Source organism: Vipera berus (assembly GCF_964194415.1).
Source record: "Vipera berus genome assembly, chromosome: Z".
Classification (NCBI taxonomy): Eukaryota; Metazoa; Chordata; class Lepidosauria; order Squamata; family Viperidae; genus Vipera; species Vipera berus.
In genome coordinates this window covers 40158178-40185148 of record NC_138205.1, presented here as the reverse complement: position 1 = coordinate 40185148, position 26971 = coordinate 40158178, and the positions used below count along the sequence as shown (strand labels likewise).

Below are 26971 nucleotides of genomic sequence, written 5' to 3'. Positions count from 1 at the left end.
GCAATCTATGGAATACTTCAAAGAAGCATCTCAAAAGTTTTGCTGTTGTGTCACTATAGACTTACTCACCTAATTTACAGTATAAGAAATGTAGTCCTTAACATTTCCATTCCTTTTCCTTTGAATCAGAAGTAAGATGAATGTGATATTCCTCGTTTGCTGGAAATTATATTTGACTAAACTTGAGCTTAGCTGGAGAATTTAGTTGTAAAACGAGGGGCTTAGTTGTTGAATGTTTAAAGCAAATAAATTGTTTTACAAGGTATTTGTCTTTACTACTACGCAATCCCTACAATATGTTGTAACAGCTTAGAGCTAAGACTAAATCTTTCAAATGGGATGATATAACTTTTAAGATGGCTTAGGACTAGCATTTCTCTTCTTAAAAATCATTAAATCATTAAAAACAAATGACTCAATTGGGAATGACTTCAATCATTTTGCTTTTAGCTAGTCATCACCTTTTGAGCAAAATTCATTATTTTCCAAGTACTTGTTAAACTTTTATAATCAAGCCGAAAGTAAATATTGGTTTCATTTAGAATATATATATGTAAATATCCAATGAGTAAATCACAAATGCTCATAGCTATATTAACTGATTTATTAACTATGGAGCTTTTTTGTAACAACCAGCTATACTGTAAAGATTTAGCAGCTTTTGCTCTTAAGTTTGAAATTTGCACTTTCAACGGTTATTTACTTAAAAGACAGAATTTCCTAAACTTGAAAACAGAGTAAATTTAAGAAACCATAACCTTTTTGGTCCTCTATCTGCTTTCTTTTGCAATCAAGCTATTGCTGGTGGTAGAAGTATGCTTAGGTGAGTACAATAACTCAAAGTTTTCAAGTTTCTAGTTCTTGCCCTTGTCCAAAAGTATTAATTGTATATTTTTGTGAGTCAGCTCATGGATGACTAATAATAATTTTATATTTGGCTGAGTATTCCATGTAAGTCATGTCATAACAGTCAATAGGAAAGAAAACAGTTAAAGCAAAAAAGAGGGTATTTCATGATTTTTTCTCCTAAGCCTCATATATTGAATTCTCTCTTCCTCTTTCAACTTAACTAATCTCAAAAGAAAATGAAAAAAATATTTTTTTTTCATTTAAACATTGAGAATCACAATTGGCTTTTGAGGGAAGTAACACAAATTCTTGGGTGCAGTAGGCTGCCTACCATGAAGATGGGGGCAAATGGTTCCACAATATAAAACTGGCTCAAGACATAAATTTTGGAGCCAAGCAACTAAGTCAACCTAGGCATGAAAAATAGCATATCTCTAAAACAGCCAAATTACTTTGGCATGAAGGGGGAAAAATCAGCTCTAAATAAGCAAGATTTATTCTTGCATTCCAGAATTATTTGGAAACATATAGAAGCAGAAAGCCATACAAGAATCATGGATACCTGTTTGTATTCAGTGGAGGATGCACTTTCAAAAATAGGTATATTGATACATATAAAGGAAACTGTAAAAAATTAACACCCTATTTTGAAACTATCAAAAGCTTCATACTGACCATTTATCCATTCCCTTGATCTTGTTCTTTTACAATCTAAATCTCCTAAATAATGTCAAGGAAATTCTAGGTCATCATAAAGTCACTAATTTGATAAGCATATTTAATTCTGGACATTAAGCACAGGACGAAAATCAATGGATTACAACCATTTCCCATTGTCATTTTCTGCTTCCAATTTACATTTACATATATAAAATTCCATAGAGCTTCCCATGTAAATCTTCACTTTGATCTTGGACAATTTAACATAACCAGTTTCAACCCTTACAGCAAAACCACAAATGTCCTAAATTACTCTTAATATTATCATTTGTTCTTAATTCCCTTCTATACAATTTGATACTCCAGACTAGTTTGATGTTACTACAAAACTTCATCTGGCTCCTATATGACAGTGGGTGGTGGTGGGGGCGGGGCAGAACCAGGAACAGAAACCCACGTTGAGTATACCTGAAGTTGGTGAAGTCAAGATAGAACAGGAACATGTTGGAACAAGACTATCAGAGCTTTGGGTGGAGAGAAAGTTAATGAAATTTTGATAGCATGGATTTAAACTGTCTTCAGGAGCCAATTCCTCCTGGGGTTTTACATAAGAACACATACACTCTGAAAGTTGCCTCAGGTGCTTACAAAAAATCATTTACTCCACACCCAAGTTTCAAGGAGCAATTGTGCAAAGTGATACAACTACTTCATAGACTCTTACAGAACAGAAAGTTTTATAAATATAAATATTTCCAAAAATACATCTACATCAGTAGAATTGGGAGAATAGCATGATACAATGATTACAGCATATTTCACTGATCTGTATCCCTCCAATTATTTTGGGCTCAAGTTTCCATCATCATCAGCCATGATGACCAATGATAGGAGTTACAGACCAAAACATTTGGAAGAATTTGGTTTAAGGAAGACTGAGTTACTGTATCAAGCTAGGACTATGGGTGATAAAATTTTTGATTCTTAACCATGAAAGTTACTGAGTGATCTTGGGCCAAGTTATTTATTCTTTCTCACAGTCTAACCTACTTTACACAATTGTTTATAAGTGAAGAAACTGTGTAAATTGCCTTGAGGTTCTTGGGAAAAGAAGTGAGGCAAGAAAGTTAGTGTAGGCGGAGGGACACAAATTACCCTGGTACTTGTTTTTGCTAAGTCAAAAAGGAATGTAATCTGGGTTGGGCATCATGACACAAACAAATTGAAGTCATCATTAAAAATATGTATCTTGCAGGTGAGAGTTTCAAGCTTTTCAGGGTTACTGCACCAAAAGCACTTGCCTGCCGCTTGAAGAATTTAAGAAAAAAGATACACAAGATCCTTAATGAGAATTTTAGAAATGTGAATGAATCCTGCCTCCATGATACAGAATTCAACTGTAAGATCAAAGCCCTCATTAGCAGGTTTAGAGTAATTATTGCCTCATTCTGTAAGTAGTTTCACATACCTTTACTCAGCATTTAGCTTTAGTGAATACATTCAAAAAACAGTATAAGCTTTCTCAGTCTTGATTGTAATCAGGTTCTTTTGTATTTTGACATGTTGGTCTGTTTGATTAATTTATGATTCAATATGTTGTGCAAACCAAGAAAATGGGCATATTAATAATCATTTGAAGTGCGTTATGCAAATCCAATCCATATTTCTTCCAAGCTATATATCTTATTGCCAAGACACTATGCCAAAGTTAGGAAGCATTTGCAACCAAGATGCTTATTTTATTACCTCAATCCAACAAATTTGTTTTATACACTGATGCAGGTTTTTGCTGGTCTAAATGGTTGTCTTGACACAGCTGTCAAAAATATATTGTTTTCATTTGGGGAATATAATACGGGCACAAATATGATCCTAACATTTCCTTGTGAGAATATTTAGAGTTTTGCTTAGTGTTTTTTTTTAAACAGCCCCAAGGCCCCCTCCCAGCAGAGACAAATCTCCTGCCTCCCATTAGAATGGCAGAGCCCCGGAAAGAAAGTTTGAAGGGGTTTCTGACACATATTATGGACACAGGGAACCCACTTACTAGACAACTCAGGACCACTCAGTAATTGGGATAAAAAAAGTTGTTTTTGCAGAGCACATCAGATTTGGCTGACAGTATCCTCAACAACAAACTAGCTGGGTGTGAGAGAAAATTATGAAAATGTATACAAGCCTTTTTCTGCAAGGAACAATTTTTAAAAATGCAAAACAAATAAGGGGAAAGGCATGTACTTGTTAGAAATACTGAAAATATTTCACAAATATTGTGAATAGTTCTGGCTCAGCCACAACTATGAGGCTCAGTAGTTTCTCACTGAACTGAATGGACATATTTTAAATATATTCTCCCCTACCATTATGTCCCAGGACTGGACTGGCACTAATGAAAGTTGATTTACTGCAAGGAGATGTTTTTTTTTAAAATCTCTCTAGTTTGGTCTTAAAGAAAACAGCACTTTACTATCAGCGTGTCCAAGACAAGTACAGACCACTGCAATTATTTCACTGTCTTAAAACAAGTATTGGTTTATTATATCAAAAAACATTTTGAATAAACAGAGTAAAAAAGGAAGAATCTAAACAAAAGCCACTACAAATCTATAAACCAACAGTGGATTAGGAAATTTCTATAAACCTAGTGCCTTTCTTTAGTTAAGTTACCATCTTTTACTTAAATTCCTTGGAGATTTTAACCCTAAATCAAAACTTTGATGGCTCACGCTTAAAAAAAAAACTACATGAAGATGCAAGAAATATTTCAGGCTTCAATTGTCAGAGAATTAGCTTTTGCTGCTTAGTACAGATGTGAAGGAGAAAACTTGATAAGCCTTAAGCAAGTCCCAGGAACTATGTTCTACCACACCCTTGCATCAAATCATTGTCAAACCTGACATCACAGAGTATTGTTGGGAGAGCAGAAGAGAGCCTGCCAAAAAGAATCCCACATTACTCGGAACATAATGAAAGTGAATAATGCAGTCATATTTTCGACAAGAATGGCCTAAAGAATCATATGCCTTGGGAGAATATGTGTTCTGCTTGCATAAGAAACTGTATTGCTGCAAGGGAGAGAGAGAGAAAAAAAAAAGCAAACAAGCAAGGTATGCAGTGAAAGACAGATGAAAGCCTCTGGGGTTTAGAAGTATAGAAATTAGAAATATCATTTTATCAATGTTGGCTTTTAGTGCTGAAAGTCTTTAGCATATGCAATAGTGCAGGTGTTTTTCTTTTATAGATCCCAAAACAAGGAACTATCAGGAGAATAAGGCATCCTATGATTTTTATGTACTTGTCCTGGTGCATTTTTTCTTCTGTGAAGTTGCACATACTATTTTTTATTTTAATTTAAAATTAGTATTTTAAAAATGTATGGAGAGCCAGAAAAATCTGATTTTGAATGAGCTGCACGGTGCAACATAGCATTTGTTTTGTATGTAATAGAAATAGGAGATTTTTGTTGAAAATGAGCAGTTATTTAAATTCTATAGTTTCCATAAGAATGAATCTTGATCAGGTCCAAAAGCAGCTATAATTTGGGCTAGTTAAATCTCACCCTAAGCAGTCCACTTCTGAGAACAAAGTAACTTTTCAAAGGCTTAGATGTAGGAAAATAACAAAATCAATCAAAGCTAAATTGTTTTCTTAAGAAATATGATGCTGTTCGTATAAATCATATTGTTGGGTAACTATTCAGTTCTTATCATAGCATATATAATAAAAATGCATGGGCTACATTGTGAAACAAATAACCTACAACAATACTAATGACAGTTTACATATTAACTCCACTACAACTCACAAATCTTTTTAAAAGGTAAAGACCTATATGGAAAGAAGTGACTTTTAGTTTACTCTTTCTTTTCACCATCTTCTGAAGTTACTGGGTCAGCTGGGGGTTCTTCAGCTAGGGCACTATTGCTTTCTGAACCAGTGTTGCTATCACTTGTTCCTTCCTCTGCCATGCTTTCAACACCTTCTTGCCCACTCTCCTTGTCTTCAGGAGTGGACGTCCCTTCGCCATTCTGCTGATTCTCAATAGCTTCTTCTGGAGGAGGTTCTTCTGTCATAGACACACACACAAAAAGCAGCGATATTCTTAATTTGAATTACTAGAATATTTTTCAAGAACAAGAGAACAAGGAAATAAATGATTGGTAGGCAGAGAAAAAAAGGGAGTCTCAAGGTATGCGTATTATTAGCTTGATGCTCAATGTTTTGCAGAATATATATATATATATATTTTAAAAAACAAATTATTTATTTTTTAAAATCAATTTACACTTCATAAGTGCCTAATAAACAACATGCTGTCTGGGTCTTATCTTAATAACATGTAGCAAAATCCTATTCTCCATCCTGTCTTTCCAACGACTGGTAAAATACATCCCATATTTGAAAATACTCTGTATCTTCTTTTTCTTTAATCTTCAATGTGAGCCTGTCCATTTCTACACATTCCAGTATTTTCTTGATGATATCATTTTCAGAAGGTGTTTCTTCATTTTTCCAATTCTGCGCATAAACAATTCTTGCTACTGTTAGTACATGTACCATTAAATATACATTTTCTTTCTCATATTTTCCTGTAATTATGCCTAATAAAAATAATCCTAGCTTAAAATTGATGCTTTCTTAATATTTTTTTTCAACCAAGTATGAATTTTTGTCCATTTTTTTTTCTTTAGACACGTCCACCAAAGATGATAGTACGTGCCTGGTTTTTGCCTACATTACTGACATATTTTTAAACATTTTTGCTAGTCTGGCCGGTAGTAGGTGCCATCTATAAAACATTTTATACAGATTTTCTTTATATGCAGTTGCCATTGTTATTTTATAGTTTCTTTCAGATTTTGCCAGCTTTCTATGCCCATGTTATAGTCTTTTACTTGTTCATCTTCCATCTTTAAGCTTAACAAAAATTTATACAATTTCTTAATCAGTGTTTTGTCTGATGTTAATAGTACCAGTTCAAACATTGTCTGCTCTTTATAGAAACCATACATCTTATCATTCTCATATCTTGTTTGTCCTTTTAAATGAGGCCACCATGATAAGTTGATGCCCTGTTTTCCAGCTCGTTTGGTTTTTAAGTTCTCTTCAATATTCAAAATATATTTGTACATTAATGTTTTCTCAGGATTAATTAAATTAAGGTGAGTGAATGCTTCCATTGTTGAAAGCCGCCCTGGAATTTTCATATATATTTTCACTTTTATCTTTTCCCATGTTAAAAATAAGGCATTTCTTGCACAGTGGTTTTGAAAGTATCTATGAATTTTGTTCTTTCCATACCATACAAAGGCATGCCATCCCAACTGCAAATCACGTCCTTCTAAGTATAGTAGTCTTTTGTGTCCAAGAGTAATCCATTCCTTTAACCATGTTAATGCATGTACTTGGTAGTATAAAGTCCAGGCTGGGAATCCAAAGCCTCCATTTTCTTTTGATTCTTGTAACAATTTCAATCTGATTCTAGCTTTTTTCTCTTGCCAGATGAATTTCAAAGTCAATGTATTTAACTCATCAAATAATTTTTTTCTCTAATTTTATAGGTATTGTTTGAAATAGAAACAATAGTTTTGGTTAAGATATTTATCTTGACCGTAGCTACTCTTCCTAAGATTGACAATTGTAAATTTTTCTTTTTCCGGGTCTAGTTTTATTTGTTTTAATAATTTTGTAGAATTGTCTTCTTTTATTGCTATTAGATATATTCCCAAGTATTTAACTTTCTTAACTATCTGGGGATCTATTTTTTCTTGACAATTGACTTTTCTGTTTATCTGTGAAGTTCTTAACTATAACCTTGGTCTTTTCTCTATTTATTTTCAGTCCTGCTAGTTCTCCAAATTCTTCTATCTTTTTCAGTAATTTAGGGTTTGTCTCCAAGGGTTCTTCAAGTATGAATACCAAGTCCTCCACAAATGCTTGTAGTTTGTACTGTTCATCTTTTATCTCCATTCCCTTAGTTTATGGGTCTTGTCTAATATTTCTATTCAACGCTTCCAAAGTTAATATAAATAGCAAAGGAGATAATGGACACCCTTGTCTTGTACCCTTTTTTATATTAACATTCTTGTTTTGCAGACCACTCTGTTCCATACACACACACATACATAGACACAGATACATATATATGTAGTCCTCAACTTACAACCATATTTGGAACCAGAATTTCCCTTGTTAACCAAGATGGTTGTTAAGTGAGTCACACCCAACTTTATGGCCTTTTTTGCCATAGTTGTTAAAACAAATCACTGCAGTTGTTAAGTTAATCATGTTGTTGTTAAAAGTCCCCTTGACTTTGCTTCTGGGCTGAGAAGACAGCAAATGGCAATCACATCATCCTGGGACACTGCAATCATTGCACACATATGCTGGTTGCCAAGCACCTAAATTTTGATTATGTGACTTTGGGGATGTAGTGATGACTGTAAGTTTGAGGACTTTTTCCAGTGCTGTTGTAATTTCGAAAGGTTGCTAAATGAATGGTTGTAAGTTGAGGACTACCTGCATGCTAAAATACAGTCAAATTCAATAATGTATAAATTGAAAAGAGCTCTAACTGGAGAGAGATATGAATGAGATGTTAAACAGATACAAGACACACCCATTCATGAAGAGTGGTTTTCTCCCGTGTCCCAAATTGACCAGCTGAATTAAGGCAAATTTCACCTTCAGTACTTAAAATAAATAGAAGCCTCCATCTCGGAAATGCGTGACCTGTGATTTCATTTTCCTGAAATGAACTTCGGGCTTCCTAGGCATTGAGAGAGGGCTATGATGTCAGGGAACAAATTTTCTACTTTTACTGAAAATACCTTACAAAGGTTTTAAAAATCATCATCTCTGAAAAAGATAAGCACGATTATTTGGTATCTATGGAAGGAAGAGAACAATTTCTGAAAAACAAATCTGCATATTCAATGCACATGGCTGAAAAAAGAGTCTACTTTATAAATTGGTCCTCTATTAAATTAATTTTCCCCAAAGATTGTTTTTAAAAGCACCATTTTCTCTTCATCTCTAATATGTGATTGATGGTCACCCTCCACTCCAATTACCTGTTTCCATGGGAGGAGTTCCCTCTTCTTTTTTCTCCTCTGTCTTGCTGGCTGCCTGCTCCTCCTCAGTGCCCATGCTGGTCTGACTGCGTTCAGCTTGCTCTGCAGCCTCTTTCTCCCTTTCTTCCTGTCGCTTACGGGCTTGTTCTTCAGCCTGTGCAATTTCTGCTGCAATTTTCTCCATGTCCACTTCTACCTTCAGGCTGCACAGCTAGCAAGAGAAAGGAAAGAAACAAGACACTTTTCAATCCAGGGCTCCTATCAGAATATTTTCCTATCCTACTACAGGTAATACTCAACTTACGACTGCAATGGAGTCCAAAATGTCTGTTGCTAAGCAAGACAGTTGTTAAAGGAATTTTGCCCCATTTTACCTTTCTTGACACAGTTGTTAAGTGAATCACTGCAGTTAAGTTACTAATATGGTTGTTAAATGAATCTAGCTTCCCTATTGACTTTGTTTGTCAGAAGGTTGCAAAAGGTGATCACATGACCCTGGAACTCTGCAACTGTCATAAACACATGCCAGTTGCCAAGTGTTTGAATTTTGATCACATGACCATGTGAACACTGCTACAGTTGTGTGAAAAACAGCCATAAGTCACTTTTTCAGTGCCATTGTAATTTCAAACAGTGAATGGTGAATGGTTTTAAGTCGTGAACTGCCTGTACTACTATTCAAAACCAAAACTTCACAAAGTGACTTTATAACAACCCATCTACTCCACAGGCAGTATGGCAACTTTGCCAATAAAATACTCCTTGCATAAGCTGGGTTTAAACTACTATTAACTGAAGAAAAACAAGTTCATTAGAAAATGATAATATAGTACTTTATACTAAAATCCCAGAAGTGTTAGTTAAGAGGTTGCAAACACTATACATTTCTAGCCTGACTCTGTAACAGTTACTGTCCCATATACTGTAATTCCAAAACAACAAATGCATCATTTTTATTATAAGCAATACAACTGGGCCAAATATATCATGGCAAAATGGAAAAGCCAAGTACCAAAAGAACACAGAATTTGGAGAAGGAACAAAGGAGGCTAATCCACATGCCAGACAATGAAGAAACTTATTTGCCAATAGTAAAATTTCTAACCAGACAGGTTTAAACCTGCTGAAAAATTCTGTAGTGATTCAATTATAAATCTGAAGGTAATCTGCAATTCTTAGTCAACACTATTCATTTTACAATACTTTTAGTATTGCACTTACATAGTTTTACTGAGTGCAATGAATTGACCTATTCAATTCGCTAACAATTTAGACCTGTTTTTGACAGTTTATACAGTTATAATATCTACAGATAAACTTTTTATCATCACTTTTTGAAGATCTTTCTTTGAAGGAAAAATGAGCAACTTTAGAAATAGGAATTCTAAGGAGAATTCAACAGTTTGCTTACAATGTAATCTCAGACATGTCTAACTAGAAGTATCACTGTGTTGTACTAAAAATAGGCTAAAATGCATATTTATAAGAGTATCCACAGTAAGCTTCACCAATTATAATGAATGAGCTATCTTTGGTCATGTATCACTTCATACATAAATTGTATCCAGGTCTCAGATGAAGGATGTGAATACACAGAATGCAATATTACCCTACTGAAGAAGAGGCAAGTAAAGAGAAAGAAAATATGAACTATTAAATGAGATCAGAAAGTTAATTTGAAATTGTTTTCCTGATAATTATCTCCTTGAAGGTTTATTCAATAATTTGAATTTGCTAGTCAGACGGCAGGTGAAATAGTTATAGCCAAATATACAATGTAGTGAAAATGTAGTGCATGGGTATCTGTTAGATGTTTTAAATTTCTTCCTTAGGCAAGGAATTCTAGTTCAAAAATCTGGAAAGCCATCTGGAAAACCATCTACTTCCAACTTAATGCTTTGGTTAGAACAGCTGTGAACTTTTTGATCTGTATTTCTTTCATTTTGAAATTAGCATCGGTGCAGAGCGAGGTATTTTTGCATTTCCCCCCCAAATTTTCCAATAGGACATGGGAAAAATATTTACAAAAGGCATCAGGAATCCTCTGGTGATGACCTATAAAGCCCTAAATGGCGAGGGTCCGGGATATTTGAGGGAACACCTGCTACCAGCATCAAGTTCCCTTCGTCCAGTGCGCTCCCACAGGGAGGGTCTCCTCAGGGTGCCGCCGGTTAAAGACTGCCGGCGGGTAACACCCAGGGGTAGGGCCTTCTCAGTGGGTGCGCCTGCCCTGTGGAACCAGCTGCCTGCGGAGCTTAGGACTGCCCCCAACCTCCGTTCATTCCGCCGGGACCTGAAGACCTGGCTCTTCGAGCTCTCTGGCCCAGGCTGAGAATATTTTTAATTTTAATTTTAACTGGGTTTTAATTTTCTCAGGAGGACAGGAAGGCCTGGAGGAACGTTGTCCATAGGGTCGCGATGGGTCGGACACGACTTCGCAGCTAACAACAACAACAATTTTCTCAGGGTTCTATTTAATCTCTTTTAATTTGTTTTAATGTTTGTATTGACTGTTTTTTAAATGCCCTGTAAACCGCCCTGAGTCCTTCGGGAAAGGGCGGTATATAAATCTAAATAAATAAATAAAATAAATAAATAAAACTAATCCTAGATTCAGGTAGATCCACGTCATCCATGCATAGATTTTTTTGAACTCAGGCTTCATTTGCACTAATGTCCAATAAAACATTAGGCACAAGGATCCAAGCACAAAACACATTAAAAACTGAAAGTATGATTTTGCCCCTAGGCAACTTACAGGTTTGGGGCACACAACAGTAGATTTAACCTGCATGTCTTCTTTCCATCTGACCTGAAAAAAGACCAGGGACGTCTACATATGTTTAGTGAAACAGAGATGTTCTAGAGGACCCTACCCGTTTAAGCTCACTGTTAAAGGATTCCGTGCTTTCCAAAAACTTCCTCTTCTTTTCTTGATGACGTTCTTCTATTTGAAGGAGTTCAGCTTCAAGTTTACGCTGTGTAGATGGGAAAATGAAAGTATTCAGTGAAGAAAAAAAACCAAATACACATTTGAAATGTACTGGTATATTTGATTGCTGAGAAAGTTATGAAAAAGGGAAATTGAATTTATTTTTTGCAACACATCAGTAGATCTTGAATGCTTTGCAAATTGGAAAGCAGAAACCTGATTCAAAGGCTGTAAGTATCTTTAAGGCTTTGCGCATACTGTGCGCTTCAGAAGAAGGCAAATATCCATACCTGATTATATGAACACTTGAATCATCCTTTTCAGATCTTTCTAAAATATGTGGCAAATAACATATCTCTCTTATGCCAAAACCTGCCCTGTATTGAGAAATTTCTCACAAATTAGTTGTTTTATGATTAATCTGAATTTATCTGAAGTCTACAAAAAAGTGCTCAAAACTTCCTTATGGGCTATAAGAACTATGAAAGTATGATATTTATTTTATCTGATGTAGCTTTCAGCATTGCAGAATAAGAATTTCAAGAATAGACAATTCAGAATAAGACACCAATCTACCAATATCTGAAATTTAACACATATGTAGAAAAGTAGGTTCTGCTCTTTCCATGTTAATGAAAAAGTCTGGCAGTATCTTTAAAAGCAGCAGATTCTTGTTTCATTTAATTCAATAGTTGCATTTTTGTGATAGAGCATAGTATGTACAGAAATGTTCTCATTTCCCAAAAGATATAATCTAAAGCAGTGGTCCCAACTTTTCTGGCACCAGGGACTGGTTTCAGAAGAAAAATTGTTTTCCGCAGACAGGGTGAGGGAGATGGTTTCACATGCAACCTAGATCCTGCACATGCGCGGATGAAGCTTTGCTCGTTCGCCTGATGCTTGTGGGCCCAATTCCTAATAGGCCACAGACAGTAATGGGCCATGGCCCGGGGATTGAGGACCCCTGATCTAAGGTACTTAGGTTAGATCTCATTCTTTATCTCTCCTAAAGGCAAGTAAGAGAGGTAAGCTCTATGAGCAGAAATATTCATCTTAGCATGTTTTCAGATATAAGAAGTAATTTTAAGGATAATTCAAATCTGCTGCATTAAACTCACACTCATAGGAAAATGTTCTTGCCTATGTGAAAAGAATGGGACAATATGAAAATGTTAATACTGGGCAAGAGATACAATCTTTTATGCTGAGGATAAAGAAAATTCAAAACAAACTATTAATGAACACACACACCCAGGAACTCCCTAGCTATTTTCTAAGAAGGAAAAAAGGTCAGCTTCTTCTTCAGCTTGTATATTATGATCCCTGACCATACCAACAAAGTAACAAGATTTAATTTTTATAAAAAATGGGAGGAAATGTTATTGGATACATATATCTATTCGATATAATAATCAATTTCAGTTGGAAAGTTACTTATGTTGAATTCATACTGGCTTGAGTTACCTCTCCATAAGCATCTTTGTGGTTTACCAACTCAGTTTGTACATCAGTTGTGCTTTACACAGTCACAGTCTGATTAAGAAGCAGCAGCTAAGATATTGCTGAAAAAATTATTTTGTCTCATAATGATGACTAAATGTTCTTTCAGTTCTTGTTAAATCTATGTATAATACCACAGATCAATTACAAATCTGGTTTATGTAACTGCAACATTTATGGTAAAGCAAATTTGGAACAGCAAAGTAGTGAGATTTCTCAAGTAAAAGGCGTAAAGACCTAAAAGTTTCAAAGGTTGGAGGAAGAAATTATAAAAAAGATCTGAACTTAGTTAAAAACAATCATGGAGATCTATCCAATGTTCTTGCAGTTATTATCACACAATAGGTGAACTACCATATGAGCATTTACAATTCTGGATCCACTGCCTTAAATAAACTCTTCTTAAACCCCATCTCATCTTATCCCACCCATTTGTGTTCATACTTTACCTGGTGAACCATTAATGACTGTACTTGGCGTTTGAGGACTTGCATTCTTGCTGTAGTAACCACAGATCTAACATCAGGGACTACGCTTTCGCTCAGGATCTCACTAATTAAGCGATGGTTTCTCTGGAAACGGGCAGTAGCAGTATGTTTCATAGAAAATCCATCATCATAATCTGAAACAAAATCATGCACAGTGATGTGCCTGGGATAAACTTTATGCTATTCCTTATTCCTTTCTATCAATTTAATATCATTGATAAAAACATTTCAGCTTTTTTTCCGGAATGCCTGATGGCTCAAAAGCTGACATATGCAAAATAAAAATACATCTACCGTGTTTTCTCAAAAATAAGACCCGGTTTTATTTTTTTGTCTCTAAAAGAGGCACCAGGACTGTGTGTGTGTGTGTCTTTTCCACTCACCTCACAGCAGCGGCACCAACAGCCCCGCCCAGCCAGGCCACTTCTTCTGCAGCTGAAGGAGCAGCTTCATTCTGCAGCTGAGAATGGAGTTGGCCTGCATTTCGCAGTCAGAGGTCAATCCACAGCTCGGTTCTCAACTACATAGGCCTTCCAGAAAGGCCTGAGTCCGAAATACAGGCCGAGCTCCATTCTCAGCTACAGAATGAAGCTGCTCCTTCCAGCCAGGCAAGTGTCGATTCATGGGAGACCTGGCTGCAATTGTAAGCTCCAGCCCTCCACTCTTGCCCTAGCTTGATTTTTAGGCATGTGCCTTGCCCCAGAAGGAGGTTTATTTGGGGGTCGGGGGGGTGGGGTAGGGTACGGCTTATATTAGGTCCACTCCCAAAAATAAAAAAATTAAGCTAGGGCTTATTTTCAGCGTAGGTCATACTTTCTGGGAAACAAGGGAAAATATACTCATATAGGTTACTAAATTGTGATTATGAAATTTAATTTTCCTTAGCAAAGAATGATTTAGTCCTGCAAAGGTAAAATAGTTGGTTTTCATGTAACAGAGAAGTTAAGTGAATAATTTTGCTAGGTTAAGGATGCATCCTGAATGTATATTACTACATTTATTATTATTATATTAATATTTCAAATGTTAAAGGCTTGCAGACATTAATATGTTGGCTTGCAAAGTAATGTTTAATTAGAGATAGTATAGAACAGCATAAGTATACTTGGGAGTAAAACCAAGCTTTGGCTACACATATAAATTAAAATGTGCAGTTTTAACTAAAACTGTATAATCATACTATTATCAAGCAATGCTTTAATCAGCATAAAAATGACCAAGGGTGGATAACCTGGTTTAGGCTTCTATATTTTATTAAAAACAGCAATATTTGGTCAAAATCTTGATTGACCAAAGAGATGGTGAATAGTGCAGGTCAATACATGGGTCTATTTGGTAATGACCCTAACAAATGGAAGATTGCAATTTGATATGTAAAATAAATACATGATAAAGAATATGAATTACCAAATGAAACAAACAAATGAAATATATGTTAGCTGTCTATGCAAACAAAAGAAAGAAGAGATATAATAGATCGGAATGAGGATAATCTGATCCAGTGGGATTGATGAACATATGCAGAGAAATGAAAGTGTAAATTCAATTAGAGATAGTCCTGGCTTAGTGGACGCAATTGGGATAGGCAACCTCCATTATTAGAATTATTTTCAATGAAAAATTGTCAGTAAATAATTACTACTATTCAAACATATATTTTGTGGCATAATGGATGAAAAAAATCTGCAAAAAGGGATTCCAGTCTTTGCAACTTGCAAGTTTCTAATCTTAGATTTAATCTATCCAACAAATTCATACAATAGTTGGGACATGGAGGCAAACGATCAAACTTATTTCTCAGGTGCTAAGCATAGATAATAGAGGTTTTGAATTTGTATCTGTATTAGCCTTGACCAGCATGAACCATAGTGAAGACTGTGAAAAAGGTAGTCCAAAACATATTGCATCAAAAAGAGACAGTCACAACTACACTAAGTTTTAAATCCAATGTTTCTTATTCCTAATTATAAGTAAGAATTATAATTATCATTATACACAACTGCCTTTTTCATATGTAATGATAGATGTTTTTTAAATAGATGAAATCAATTGTATCCCATATAAGTTTAATTTGGAAGCAAACTGTTCTCTGCTCATTGAAGTCTATTCCTGGGTTAGCACGCAGTTTGGCCTGGTATATATGTTTAGAAAATGTACAATCCGGCCAAAATATATATACACTCTCACAAAGGCCTGATAAGGAAAAAATATTTCTATGTGATACTCAACAGGTTTTTCTTTCTCTTCATCAGCCCATTTGCTTACTTATAATAACTTGCTATTATCAGTTACAAGGTAATTTTAAATTAAAGATCATTTACTCCAATATTAGAAATTTGCAAAAATGAGCACTGGGAGAAATGAACTATATTTTATATAAAACAAAATATATTTTGTGAACTATTTACTATCTACAAGTTCCTTATATAATTAATATTTTGATTTGATATTTTAAAAAAGAAAAAAGATCAGTCACCATTTTCAAGACAAATAGAGCAGGTTAAGGAATCCCACACAACAAGCTCTCACTCTTTCTTTGACTTCATTCTCTCTGAAAATAGCTATTTAATGAACAACTGTGAATTCATAGCCACCCATTTTCCTCCTGTCAAAACCAGGAACATCAAAGTCAAGTCAAAGAATATCTCCTAAGTGCTTTTCAAAAGACAGAATGACGAATAGTAGATACGGGCTTGGTCTTTTCCAAAACTATTTTTGGAAAAGTGCTTCAAAGCAGCAATCTTGAATTTCTAGTTTATCCCTCCAACCAATGAATCCCATGTTTTTAAAAAAGGACTGAAAAGCTAAATATGCTAGAGGTATTTATATATGGGGCCAATAGGTCTGCTCATCCATATTATTTTACTTTAGTTTAATTTTTAAAATGATAGATGGGAGTTCAAATCATATTTATATACCCTCACAACCCATCCTAATAATTCCAAGTGAGCATACAATTCAAGGATTCTTTCACCGATGTACTGGAGTTCTGAATCATGAAAGCAAGGTTACAGGTTTTAGAATTAAGATACTCATGAAGCATATCATAAACTGGGGGGTTCTTTCTCAAAATAATAATTTATTTCTAAGACAAGATACCTGGATTTGAAGCAGTAACTGGAACAAAATGCATGATTTAAAAATCTTCAATAAAAAGGATTATTCATGGAGGCTATAATGAACTCTTGGTAGGGTCAGAATATAGTATTATTCTGCTGATAGTAAAAGCCTAATGAAAGATACAGGGTGGGGAAGAGCTTTAAGAAAAGATACCAAGCAGCTCCACTAATTCAATGGTGAAAGCAAATAGGCCTATTTATAGTAATAATAATAAAGCTCAATGGCTCAATGAAAGACACAGTTGCTGATCAAGAATTAAAGATTGGGAGGAATTAACATTAAGAGATGAATCTTTACAGCGATTCACTACTGTTGGTCACTGTACTGATTTCTCTGTCAATAATACAGAACAAGTCAGGCCATGGCTATCAAATACCAAAAACATCTGCTAGGCTGTTCCACCTAGTTTACATGAACAAGCTGAAGTTGTATGGAAAAACACAGCTGAAATGGAATTGCTGCTCAATCCATTCCAGGTATACAGCCAGAATATTCCAGTAGAGTTTGGACTGGGCAAATGTGCCACTCTTACCATCAACAGGGGAAAACGACTGAAAACTAAAGGAATCAAGATGCCCTACCGAAATAATATCAAAAGTCTGGATGAAAATGATCACTACAAATATCTGGGCATCCCTCACGCTGATAACATCAAGCATAATAGTCAAGAAGAAGGTGAGTATTGAATACATCAGAAGAATGAAGGTTCTAAAGTCCAAACTCAGGGGAAGAAATATCATCAAGGCAATTGACACCTAGGCAATTCCAGTCATTTAAATCAGGGCTTTTCAACCTTTTCACTGATTGTACCAGTTTTAGAATATGGCAACAGTACCAACAGTCGCCTAGCAAGGTGTCAAAAAATTGATGACAAAAAAAAGGAAAAAAGTGATAAAGTATAGGTAGTCCTTGACTTACCAGAGTTTGCTTAGTGACTGTTCAAAGTTACAATGGCACTGAAAAAAGTGACTTATGACCATTTTTCACTTATGACCGTTGCAGCATCCCCAGGATCATGTGATTTACATTCAGATGTGTGGCAACCGATTCATATTTATGATGGTCACATTGTCCCATGGTCATGGGATCCCCTTCTGCAACCTTCTGACAAGCAATGGGGAAACCAGATTCACTTAACAACCATGTTACTCATTTAACAACTGCAATGATTTACTTAACAAATGTGGCAAGGAAAGTCATAAAATGGAGCAAAAGTCATTTAACAAATTTCTCACCCCTCCATTTATATCTTCTCCCTCCTTCTTTTATATCCTCTTTTCTCTCCCCTTTTATATCCTCTTCTCTCCCCGCTCCTTTTATATCCTCACTTCTCTCCTCCCTTCTTTTACATCCTCTCTTTTTATCCTCCTTTCCCCTTTTGTATCCTCTTCTCTCCCCCTCCTTCTTTCATATCCTCTCCTTTCCTCCCTTCTTTTATATTCTCTCTTCTGTCCCCCCTTTTATATCCTTCTCTCCCCTTTTATATCCTCTCTTATCTTCACCACATCTTTTATATCATCTCCTCTCCTCCCCCCTTTTCTCTTTGGTGCATCTCCAACTGACTGCTCTCTTCTCCCTCTCTTTCGCAGTTCCCTTCTCTCCCCCCTCCCCCCGTCTGTCGTCTCCTTCTCTCTCCTGGGTGCCTGAAAGTGCTTACCACTGGTTGAAAAGCCCTGATTTAGATGCACAGCTGAAATAGTGGACTGGATTCTAGTGGAACTAAAAACATGGATAGGAAGACTAGGAAAAAAAATGCAGTGAATCATGTCCTTCATCCATGCAGCAATGTTGACAGACTCTACTTACCAAGGAAAATAGGTAGATATGGAAAGCTGAAACTACATCAGCCAGTTGAAAAAAAAGGGCATTTAAAGAATATCTGAAGGATAATGAAGAAGATGCACCAAAGCTAGTATACTATGAATGCTTATTATTAAGCAAAGTTGCAAGGGAGACTAAGTGAATATAAAAAAGGGACATGGCTAAGCAAAGTATAATATGGCCAGTACGTTAAAGAAAACAGGCAAAGAAGATAACAACAAGACCTGTTAATGACTAAGAGAAATAAAATTGAAAAGAGGGGCCAATTCCTGGCTATACAAGACTGCACCCTAAGAACACATGCATACACAGTCAGAATTAAGAAGATAGAAACAGATAGCAAATGCCACCTCTGGAAAGAAGCAGAAGAAACACTGGACCACCTAGTTAGTTGCTGCAAGAAAATCACATAGTTTAACTACAATCGCATGACAAAATAGCCACAATAACATATTGGAATATTTGCAATAATACCATTTACCTGAAAGCAAGAACTGATCACAAAATAGACAAAATAACAAAAAATAAAGAAACTAAAGTGCTCTGGGGCTTTAGAATTCAACATAATCAAACAGACAAATATTTGCTACTTAAAAATTGTTGATAATAAAGATAAAAAAATCTGGATAGTGGATGTTGCAGTACACCATAAGAGAAGAGAAAGAACTGGAGAAAATAGCAAAATACAAAGACCTGAAAACAGAAATGGAATGGCTTTGGTAAAAAAAAAAGCAAAGATAATACCAACAGCAATAGGGACCTTGAGTGCAATCCCAAAACAGCTGGAGCATGAATGCTATCAGCACTGACAAAATTACCATCAGTCAATTGCAAATGGTAACTTTACTTTGACAGATGTATATTTATCTGCGATGTTTATCTTTATTAAAAACAGTATCTGCCTACCCAGGTTCTTTGAAAGTACTTGATATGTGTATAAAAATGCTAAATCCTATCTAAACATCTGGCTGGTTGTGTGACCAGCCATAATGTTGAAAACCAGCAGCTTCTGGGAGTCACATAATAAATACTTGGGGCAGAGATGTGCAGTCTTTGAACATCTGGTAATACACAGCATAAGATGGAGCCAATGAAAGGCTGGGAAATGTAAGGAAATGTATGATCATTGTACTACTGAATGACTGTTTATAATATCTCTCGTAAGCTATATATGGTTGCTTATTTTTCTGAATCTGCAATGATTAAAACTGTTACTTTAGAAAGCAATATACCATGATTATGACTCAACATAAAGATACATCTGTCTCCCTGATTTTTTATCCTCCGCCTTGAACTTATTCCAAAATGAGGTTGCATTGCCTTAAAAAAAAGAAAATGATCTTATTCTTGTCTAACAGAAAAATAAAGGTGGAGTAAAGATTCATATACTTTCAGATGAACAGTTCCCCTTTCAGCCAGGTGTTGTTTTTTTTTAAGCAAAGACTTCTGGGAGAAATAAGTCAACTTCCTTTTGTGAGGCATCAAGCTACTAAAATGACATCTATAAGCAGAAGCTGCTGGATCTATCCGAAGTAAACTTTAAAAAGCAATTCTACTCAAAATATTTTTGGATGATTGATCCAGGATAAAGCTGGGTATTTTATTTCAAATACATCTTAAAATGTTAAGTGAAGAACTTTCATATTATCATATTTAAGGTAAGAGCTGTAATTTGGAAAGCTTGCCAGTCAACTATGAGAACTCAGTGGGTGGTTTAGGTAAGCTATACTGAGTCAATTTCAACCTTCACCCCAATCTGAAACAGGGAACTAAAAATGGTTAAAGTTTCTCTAATAATTCATCTGACCTTAATTGGCTTGGGCAAGGAATCTAGAGGACTGGAACATTTAGTAAAAAAATATTTGGCATTTCAATTGTTTTCTCCCTACTTTGAATATTCTGACTTCTTGATCTGATCTTGCGATTTCTGTGGTGCTTTTCAATTCTCATATTCCTGTGAAAAAGAGTCAAGGTCTTTAAATAAGTGAAGACACAGTTTATTCTCTTGTACAATCCCTTGGGACAATTTTACAGATCTCTGGCCAATAGGCAACTTCCTTTGTATCAATCCAAGTAACTGCCAGTGAAAAACCTAGTTTATTTTTCAAAACTATCAACTGAACAACTAAACCCAATCTGCAAAAAACTGCAGATGCTAGAATGCATATTTTTCTAAGCAACATACTAATTAAACCCAGCTGGGTGCAAATATTTATGCAAGAGGACATCTTGAATTTTCTACCTTTGATGATAGAGCTGTGCTACTTCATGCTTTCAGGTTAGAAAGCAGACTGTGAGTTCTGGTTCTGCCTTAGGCATGAAAATGGGCTATAGTTTTATGAACCTTAGCTGCCTTGAGTTATTCACAGCAATAATAAAGATGGGATAAAAATAAATCTGCTATATTGATAAACAATACTTTGTTTTATGCAGCTTCATCCTATTTATGTGCAGATCCCAAGCTAAGCATTGTAACATTTATAAAAATTTTTCCAAACCATGAAGGGTTCCCCAGCAAGTTGTTTTAAGACAGACATGTCAAATTCGCGACATCACATGATGTCACGCAACGTATCAGGACAGCTTTGCCATTGCCGGCAATGAGGTGGGCATGGCTTCCGGATGATGTGTGTAGCCCGCAGGCTGGTAGTTTTAAGAAGATAATCAGAGATTGATTTCTGAATCCTGAAAAATTCCACTGTCAATTAAAAAAAGCTATAACTAAAGCATTGTGCCAATTTGTGTTGCCAGCAACACTATTTCTTCTGTTCTTGCTTACCGTCTGGATCCTCAGCAGGCTGGATGCTCATATATGGTTCACCTTTCTCCATTCGAGATTGCCTTTGCCGGCTTTCCTCCTCCAGTGCAGCTTCAGCACGACTTTTGGCATTGATATAGGCAAGGTAAGCAGGTGAATTATGGTAAGCCTTCATTGATTCGTTGTACTCTATCTACAGGTTGATGGATACAATTTTTTTAACAAAAAAAATTACAACAAATCCCATCTCCCATATCCTTAGGAATTTCTTCCAATTAAGAAATCCTCGCAGTACACAAGGACAACTTCACATGAAGCAAGAAACGGATACCTCAGGGCTGATTACTGATACTCAATTGCCCTCTTCTGGAAGGGTCTCATGGCCAGAAGCAGGGTAGGGTTGCATTTAAACATTTCGGAATGTGTCCATATTTAATGAACAGCAAAGGGAAGTGCAGGGAAATACGATGTTGGGAGGAACTGAAAGAGGGGAGACTCATTAACTGTGCTTTATTTCCAGGTGCCTTTATGCTTAGATGTTTAGTTGGGGGCAGAGAGGGAGGACAGACAACCTTGACTCAAGCTGGGCTCTTTTCAAGTCATCCAAGGTATCGTGTTTCTATCATACTCTCCTTAAATTCTTTAGTGGATCTGGCCTTGCACAGCAAAAGTTGATTCAGGTTTTCTTTCCTCAATAATGCTCCTATACATGAGCCCGTAAGTGACCTTCTTCAGAACCAGTCTTTTTAAATTTTATTTTACTTTAGCTTTATGTGTATGAAAGAGAAAGACAGACTTCCAATGTTATTTGGGAGTGAGAGGGGGATTTCTTCTGTGTACCTTTTCTGCTTCATATTCATTTAAGTATTCTTGCTTCTCTTCATCAGTGAGGTCACGCCACATCCCTCCAATGATCTTCCCAATTTCCCATAGCTTCAGGTCAGGGTTGGATGCCTTCACTTGGTCCCAGACCTTAATAAAAACATCTGTAGTAAAGCTCCAGCGGACTAAATACTTACAAAATAAAACATCTTTTGTTAATATCACCACCAGGACTTTGGTCCTTTCAGAGAACTGTCACCCCAAAGCAAGGCTACACTAAGACAGTTATTTTGGGCCATGCTATGTTCACTGATTATTTCTCTGGGGTGGGAAGACAGAAGTATGTTTATCCACTGCCTGGTTTTATTGTCAGTTGCACAGCATCCTTTTCACAGCATTCTCTCCCTTAAATCCTGCAGATGATTCTTCTCTTTTGTCTTAAGACAGGCCGATGGATGGAACTTTTTTTTTAAGGAATCAGAGATAGAAAAACAGGTAACACCACAGTCGTCCTTTTGACTTAGTCACTCCTTGACACTGGACTGAATCAAGCGCTGTCCATAAGATCTAGGCTCTCATTTTATCAGAAAAAAAGTCAGTGAATTAAAAACAAGAAAAGGAAAAAGAAGGGGTGTAACACTACACCCTCATTCTCTCTCCCTAAAGTAAGAGGAGAAGAGAATTTCAAAACAAAAATATTTTTTAAAGAGCAAAGTAGATCCTACTGTCACTACTGCAAAGTCGTTATGGAGTTGCGCCAATCCTGCTTTGCCACAGAAAACAGATTCTTTTAATATAGAAAATTCTGTCAATAAGGCACCCAATGCATCCTTGTTAGCAGAGGAAGCAGCAGTACACTTTAAGCATTTTTAAAATAGTCAATAAAAAGGGTCTTCATTTCTCCCCGACAGTATGGTGACCATGTTTCATTCTGTGGTGAAACTTATTTTTTCCCCCTCCATTTTGGGTAGTTTGCTATTGCCTTCACTGTGAAAGGAGGAAACCATTGACTTCTTAACTTTCCCTTAAGGAGAAAAAAAACATAAGCAAAGCTATAGTAACAGGTTTGCTTTTTGAAATCAAACACGTTCTAGAATAATCATGAAATAAATTAAGATGAGGCAGACCTTTAACCACGACCAAGTATTTTGTACCCACCTTTCTGCTGTACCTCATGTAGGGCATTAGTGGCTTATCTGGAGGCTTTGGGGGTTTGGGGATTGTAATTCCCGATGATGCCTAAGGAACAACCAAATAAAGTGCACAGATTATATCATTTCAAACATTTAAGTACTGCAAAAGAGGCATTTGCTAATATAATATATTGATAACAGAGGTCCAGGTTAACATTTACTAACTCTCATGAGAACATTTCATATATTCAAAAATGATGCAATATTTCTCTTTGTATTTTCAATACATCTATGGATCGACAAAGGTTTTGTATTAAAACATCAATTTTCAACAACACACTTTCCATAACTCAAAATGTCCAATTTCTTGTCCTAATGAGAGCACTAAATACCTGCACTAAATACCTGAGGTTATATTCACCTGCATTTATAACTGCAGGTTGAATCCCAATAGCAACTTTAGTCTGTATTATTTCAGTGTCTCTGCATGACAATGTGCACAGCAATGTCAATTGCAAGCTCAATTGTTGTGGCCTTGTTTCCTGATATGAATCAAAGACATCCCGCTACCCTCTAGAAAATTAAGCATATTTTCTAGTAGGAGCTTTTCAGATAATAATTATTGTCTTGGCGAATGGCTGCAACTGATATGGATTTCTGACTTGTCAGATTTTGCCTCTTCTATTCCAACTTCTGAAAACACCTGGAACTGCTGCTAGCTAATGTGGTACGGATTTTCCAGCAAATACAGGAAAAGAAAAAGATCTTGAATACAGTGTGAAATCTATGACCTCCGTATGTTGCTAAACTACAACTCATAGCAGCTTTCAATATTGAAATTACTGTGGCCCAGTAACATCCTGTGGCCATCTAAGTTGCCATTCTTATTTTAGAATATTAAAAGTATTTTTGAATACATAAGGTAGCACAATAAAAGGTCAAGGGTAAATGCAAAGGTCAAGGGTAAAGAAAAGAGATAGATTAAGGACAGTAAAACGGACTGAAGTGGAATTGTAAAGACTAAGGGGAAATGTTCTTAACAGAAATATGCAAGAACTACTATCTAGAGGACTGAAATATTCTTTACTTCGTGGGAAACAAGATAATATCAGGAAGGAAATCAAATAAATGCTTTCTGGTTTACTTGGACATAAGAAGAGTGGACAGGAAGTAAGGAGGAATCAGATTTGCAAAATGGATCTCAGTCCCATTAGGTAGACCATATCAGATCAACTTCATAGGAAGACGAGTTATGCTTTATTGAGAAAGCTATAATAATAGAATCTTACAACTCTGTTTTACTCTCCCTAATTATATATTTGGAAGAAGTCCTGAATATTATCTTGCTTCCCAGGCCTTAAATAGTATTTTGGCCCTCTATACCTAATAAATGATTCTTGGTATTTCTGAATACAACTTATGACTTAACAAATGTTTGCAGTTACAATGGTACAGAAAAAAAGTGATTTACAACTGGTTCTCACACTTACGACCATCATAGCATTCCAGTCACGTGATCAAAATTTGGGAACTTGACAACTGGCATGTATTTACAATGATTAAGCATACTGAGATCTCATAATTGTCATCTAAACCTTCCCAGGGGGCTTCCAAAAAGCAAAATCAATGGGGGAAGTCAGATGCTCTTAACAACTATGCTGATTTGCTAAATCATGGCAAGAAAGATAAAACTCACTTAATGATGTCATTGCTTAGTGACAGAAGTCCTGGTCCCAATTACAGTTGTAAGTCGAGAACTACCCACACTAGCCTCTCACCCAAGGTAATCTCAATTATCCTTATTCCGTTATGGAGAATCCATTATCCTTATTCCATTACTGGAGAGACTCTTAAAATATTTATCAGAGCAAAATTTTTCTCGAAGCTTGCTCCCTTGAATATCTTATTAGCTCAAATTATATTATCCAGGGAAATTACAGAGTGAGTTTCTGGAGCAACTTTTGTTTTCCTGAAAGGTTTGTAGAAACACCAAGCTTTTTCACTGCACATAGTAAGGAAAAAGAATAACTAAAAGAAATATGTCTTATTGGGTAACAGGTAAAATCCCTATTCTTCTACAAAAACATTCTAGATTCAAAATACATTTTCATAAATACATAATTTATCTTTTTCAAATATGTGCCCATCCTTCATTTGAATCAACTTTACTAAAGAAGGATCCATCAACTTTTATTCTCATGGAACTTATTAAACCTCACATACCTAATATCTTTATCTTTATTAGACTTATATACCGCCCTTCTCCCGTAGGACTCAGGGCGGTTCACAAGGTTTTTAAAATAACAATACAACAATTACAAAAATTGCAAATTGATACATCTGCAGGAATTTTCAGTAACAGTAAAATCAGTCAAGGATTCTTATTCAGTTTAACAAAGGAGAGAGATACATGCCAGCATTTTTAGACTCAATGTGACCTTCCATGTAGAAATTAATGAGGTAGCATATATTCACAAAATAGAGATTAACAGCACAATTTGCCAGATTTTGAATAATATAGTCCTTTTATGGCCCCATTGAGATAATACATATATAAAAAATATTTTGCATGAACAGGCCTACTACATTTGAGACTCATTTTTAAAATAAAAGGACAAGCTTTTCTCCATGCCATATTTATCAAATGCCATGAACTAAGCAGTGGTGCATAGATTATATCTAATGAAATACAAAAATGTTTATAAGATGTATGCATTAGGAAATGTACAGTCACACACACAATATATAAAGATGGACCTGAAAACATTCAAGTAAATCAATTAATACTTAAACACCAATAAGAATCTATAAAGCATAAAACAAAATTGAAACACACATTTTAGAGAAAGCTCAGAATGTTTATTATAAGTATATACAATGAAACTTTGTGAAAGAAACTAAAACTTCTTCCAATATGAATCTGATAAAAAATAATTGGGGATCAGAATTGGTTTCAAATCCAGATTCATTCATATTTAAAGTAATGAATTAGGTACAAACATATAGGTTTACAGTTAACACATGAAGGGTGAGTATTCATGATTATCATGTGTAACTTCTGAATCTGTTATTTCTTTGCAATATAAATGTCTTTTTGCTGGTCATGAAGAATACAAAGAAGACTCTTCCATATTAGCAAATTAGTGTGTTCTTCAGTTTCCTTAAAGATACTTACCAGAGAAGGTCTGGTTCACAGGCCTAAACTGGATCTTTTTGTCATTCTTTATTGAAAGTGAACTATTAGGATTTGAAGTGCAGTCTTTTACTTTGAAAAATGGTTAACGGACTACCACAATTCATTATTTTTGGACAGGAATAGTTTGAAAGTATTATCCTTTACAGGTAAAATATAAGAATTAGAACTGAAGTTTCGCCTCAGGTAATGAATATAACATATATAATGGCATTAATAATGATTTGTGGACATTACTGATTTGTAGACGTTTTCCAATGGACACAGCCAAATAATGTCTAAGTTACACTACTGCAGATGCTAACAAATCTTGGCCATACCTTTTCCATCCTAGTACAAATTAAAACTAATGAATGAGGTGAAAACCTCCTTATAATCTACTATACTATCAATACTATATGATCAAATAAATACCCTGAAATTGTAAAGGAGATTGGCATAGACTAAAACAAGAGCTATGTACTTTTTTCTCTAAGTGCCTAACATAGTGACATAATTAATATACTTACTAGTTTTTACTTAAATCCAAATGCATACAGTTCTCATGAGCAGGTATGTAGTAACTGCATGAATGCAGGTGTTAAGAGGATTCTATCTTCTGTGTTTACTGCCTATAGGTAGT

At 35.5% G+C, this 26971-nt stretch overlaps 1 protein-coding gene across 3 annotated transcripts in view; it reads right to left on the bottom strand.

Moving 5' to 3' along the window:
• Window positions 1-669: 669 nt before the first annotated feature.
• Window positions 670-26971, bottom strand: part of SMARCE1 (SWI/SNF related BAF chromatin remodeling complex subunit E1) — a 44697-nt gene continuing 18395 nt past the window's right edge. The window contains exons 5-11 of one of the 3 annotated variants that reach the window (XM_081344867.1): window positions 23182-23262; window positions 22042-22173; window positions 21223-21394; window positions 13464-13636; window positions 11459-11560; window positions 8583-8793; window positions 670-5575 (exon numbers count right to left, since the gene is read on the bottom strand). In XM_081344867.1, coding sequence (XP_081200993.1) covers window positions 5364-5575; window positions 8583-8793; window positions 11459-11560; window positions 13464-13636; window positions 21223-21394; window positions 22042-22173; window positions 23182-23262 — 1083 coding nt within the window. In that variant the 3' untranslated portion in view covers window positions 670-5363. Of the gene's footprint in view, window positions 5576-5605; window positions 6028-8582; window positions 8794-11458; window positions 11561-13463; window positions 13637-21222; window positions 21395-22041; window positions 22174-23181; window positions 23263-26971 lie in introns of those variants that run through there. The other 2 variants (XM_081344868.1, XM_081344869.1) reach the window with 2 other exon arrangements.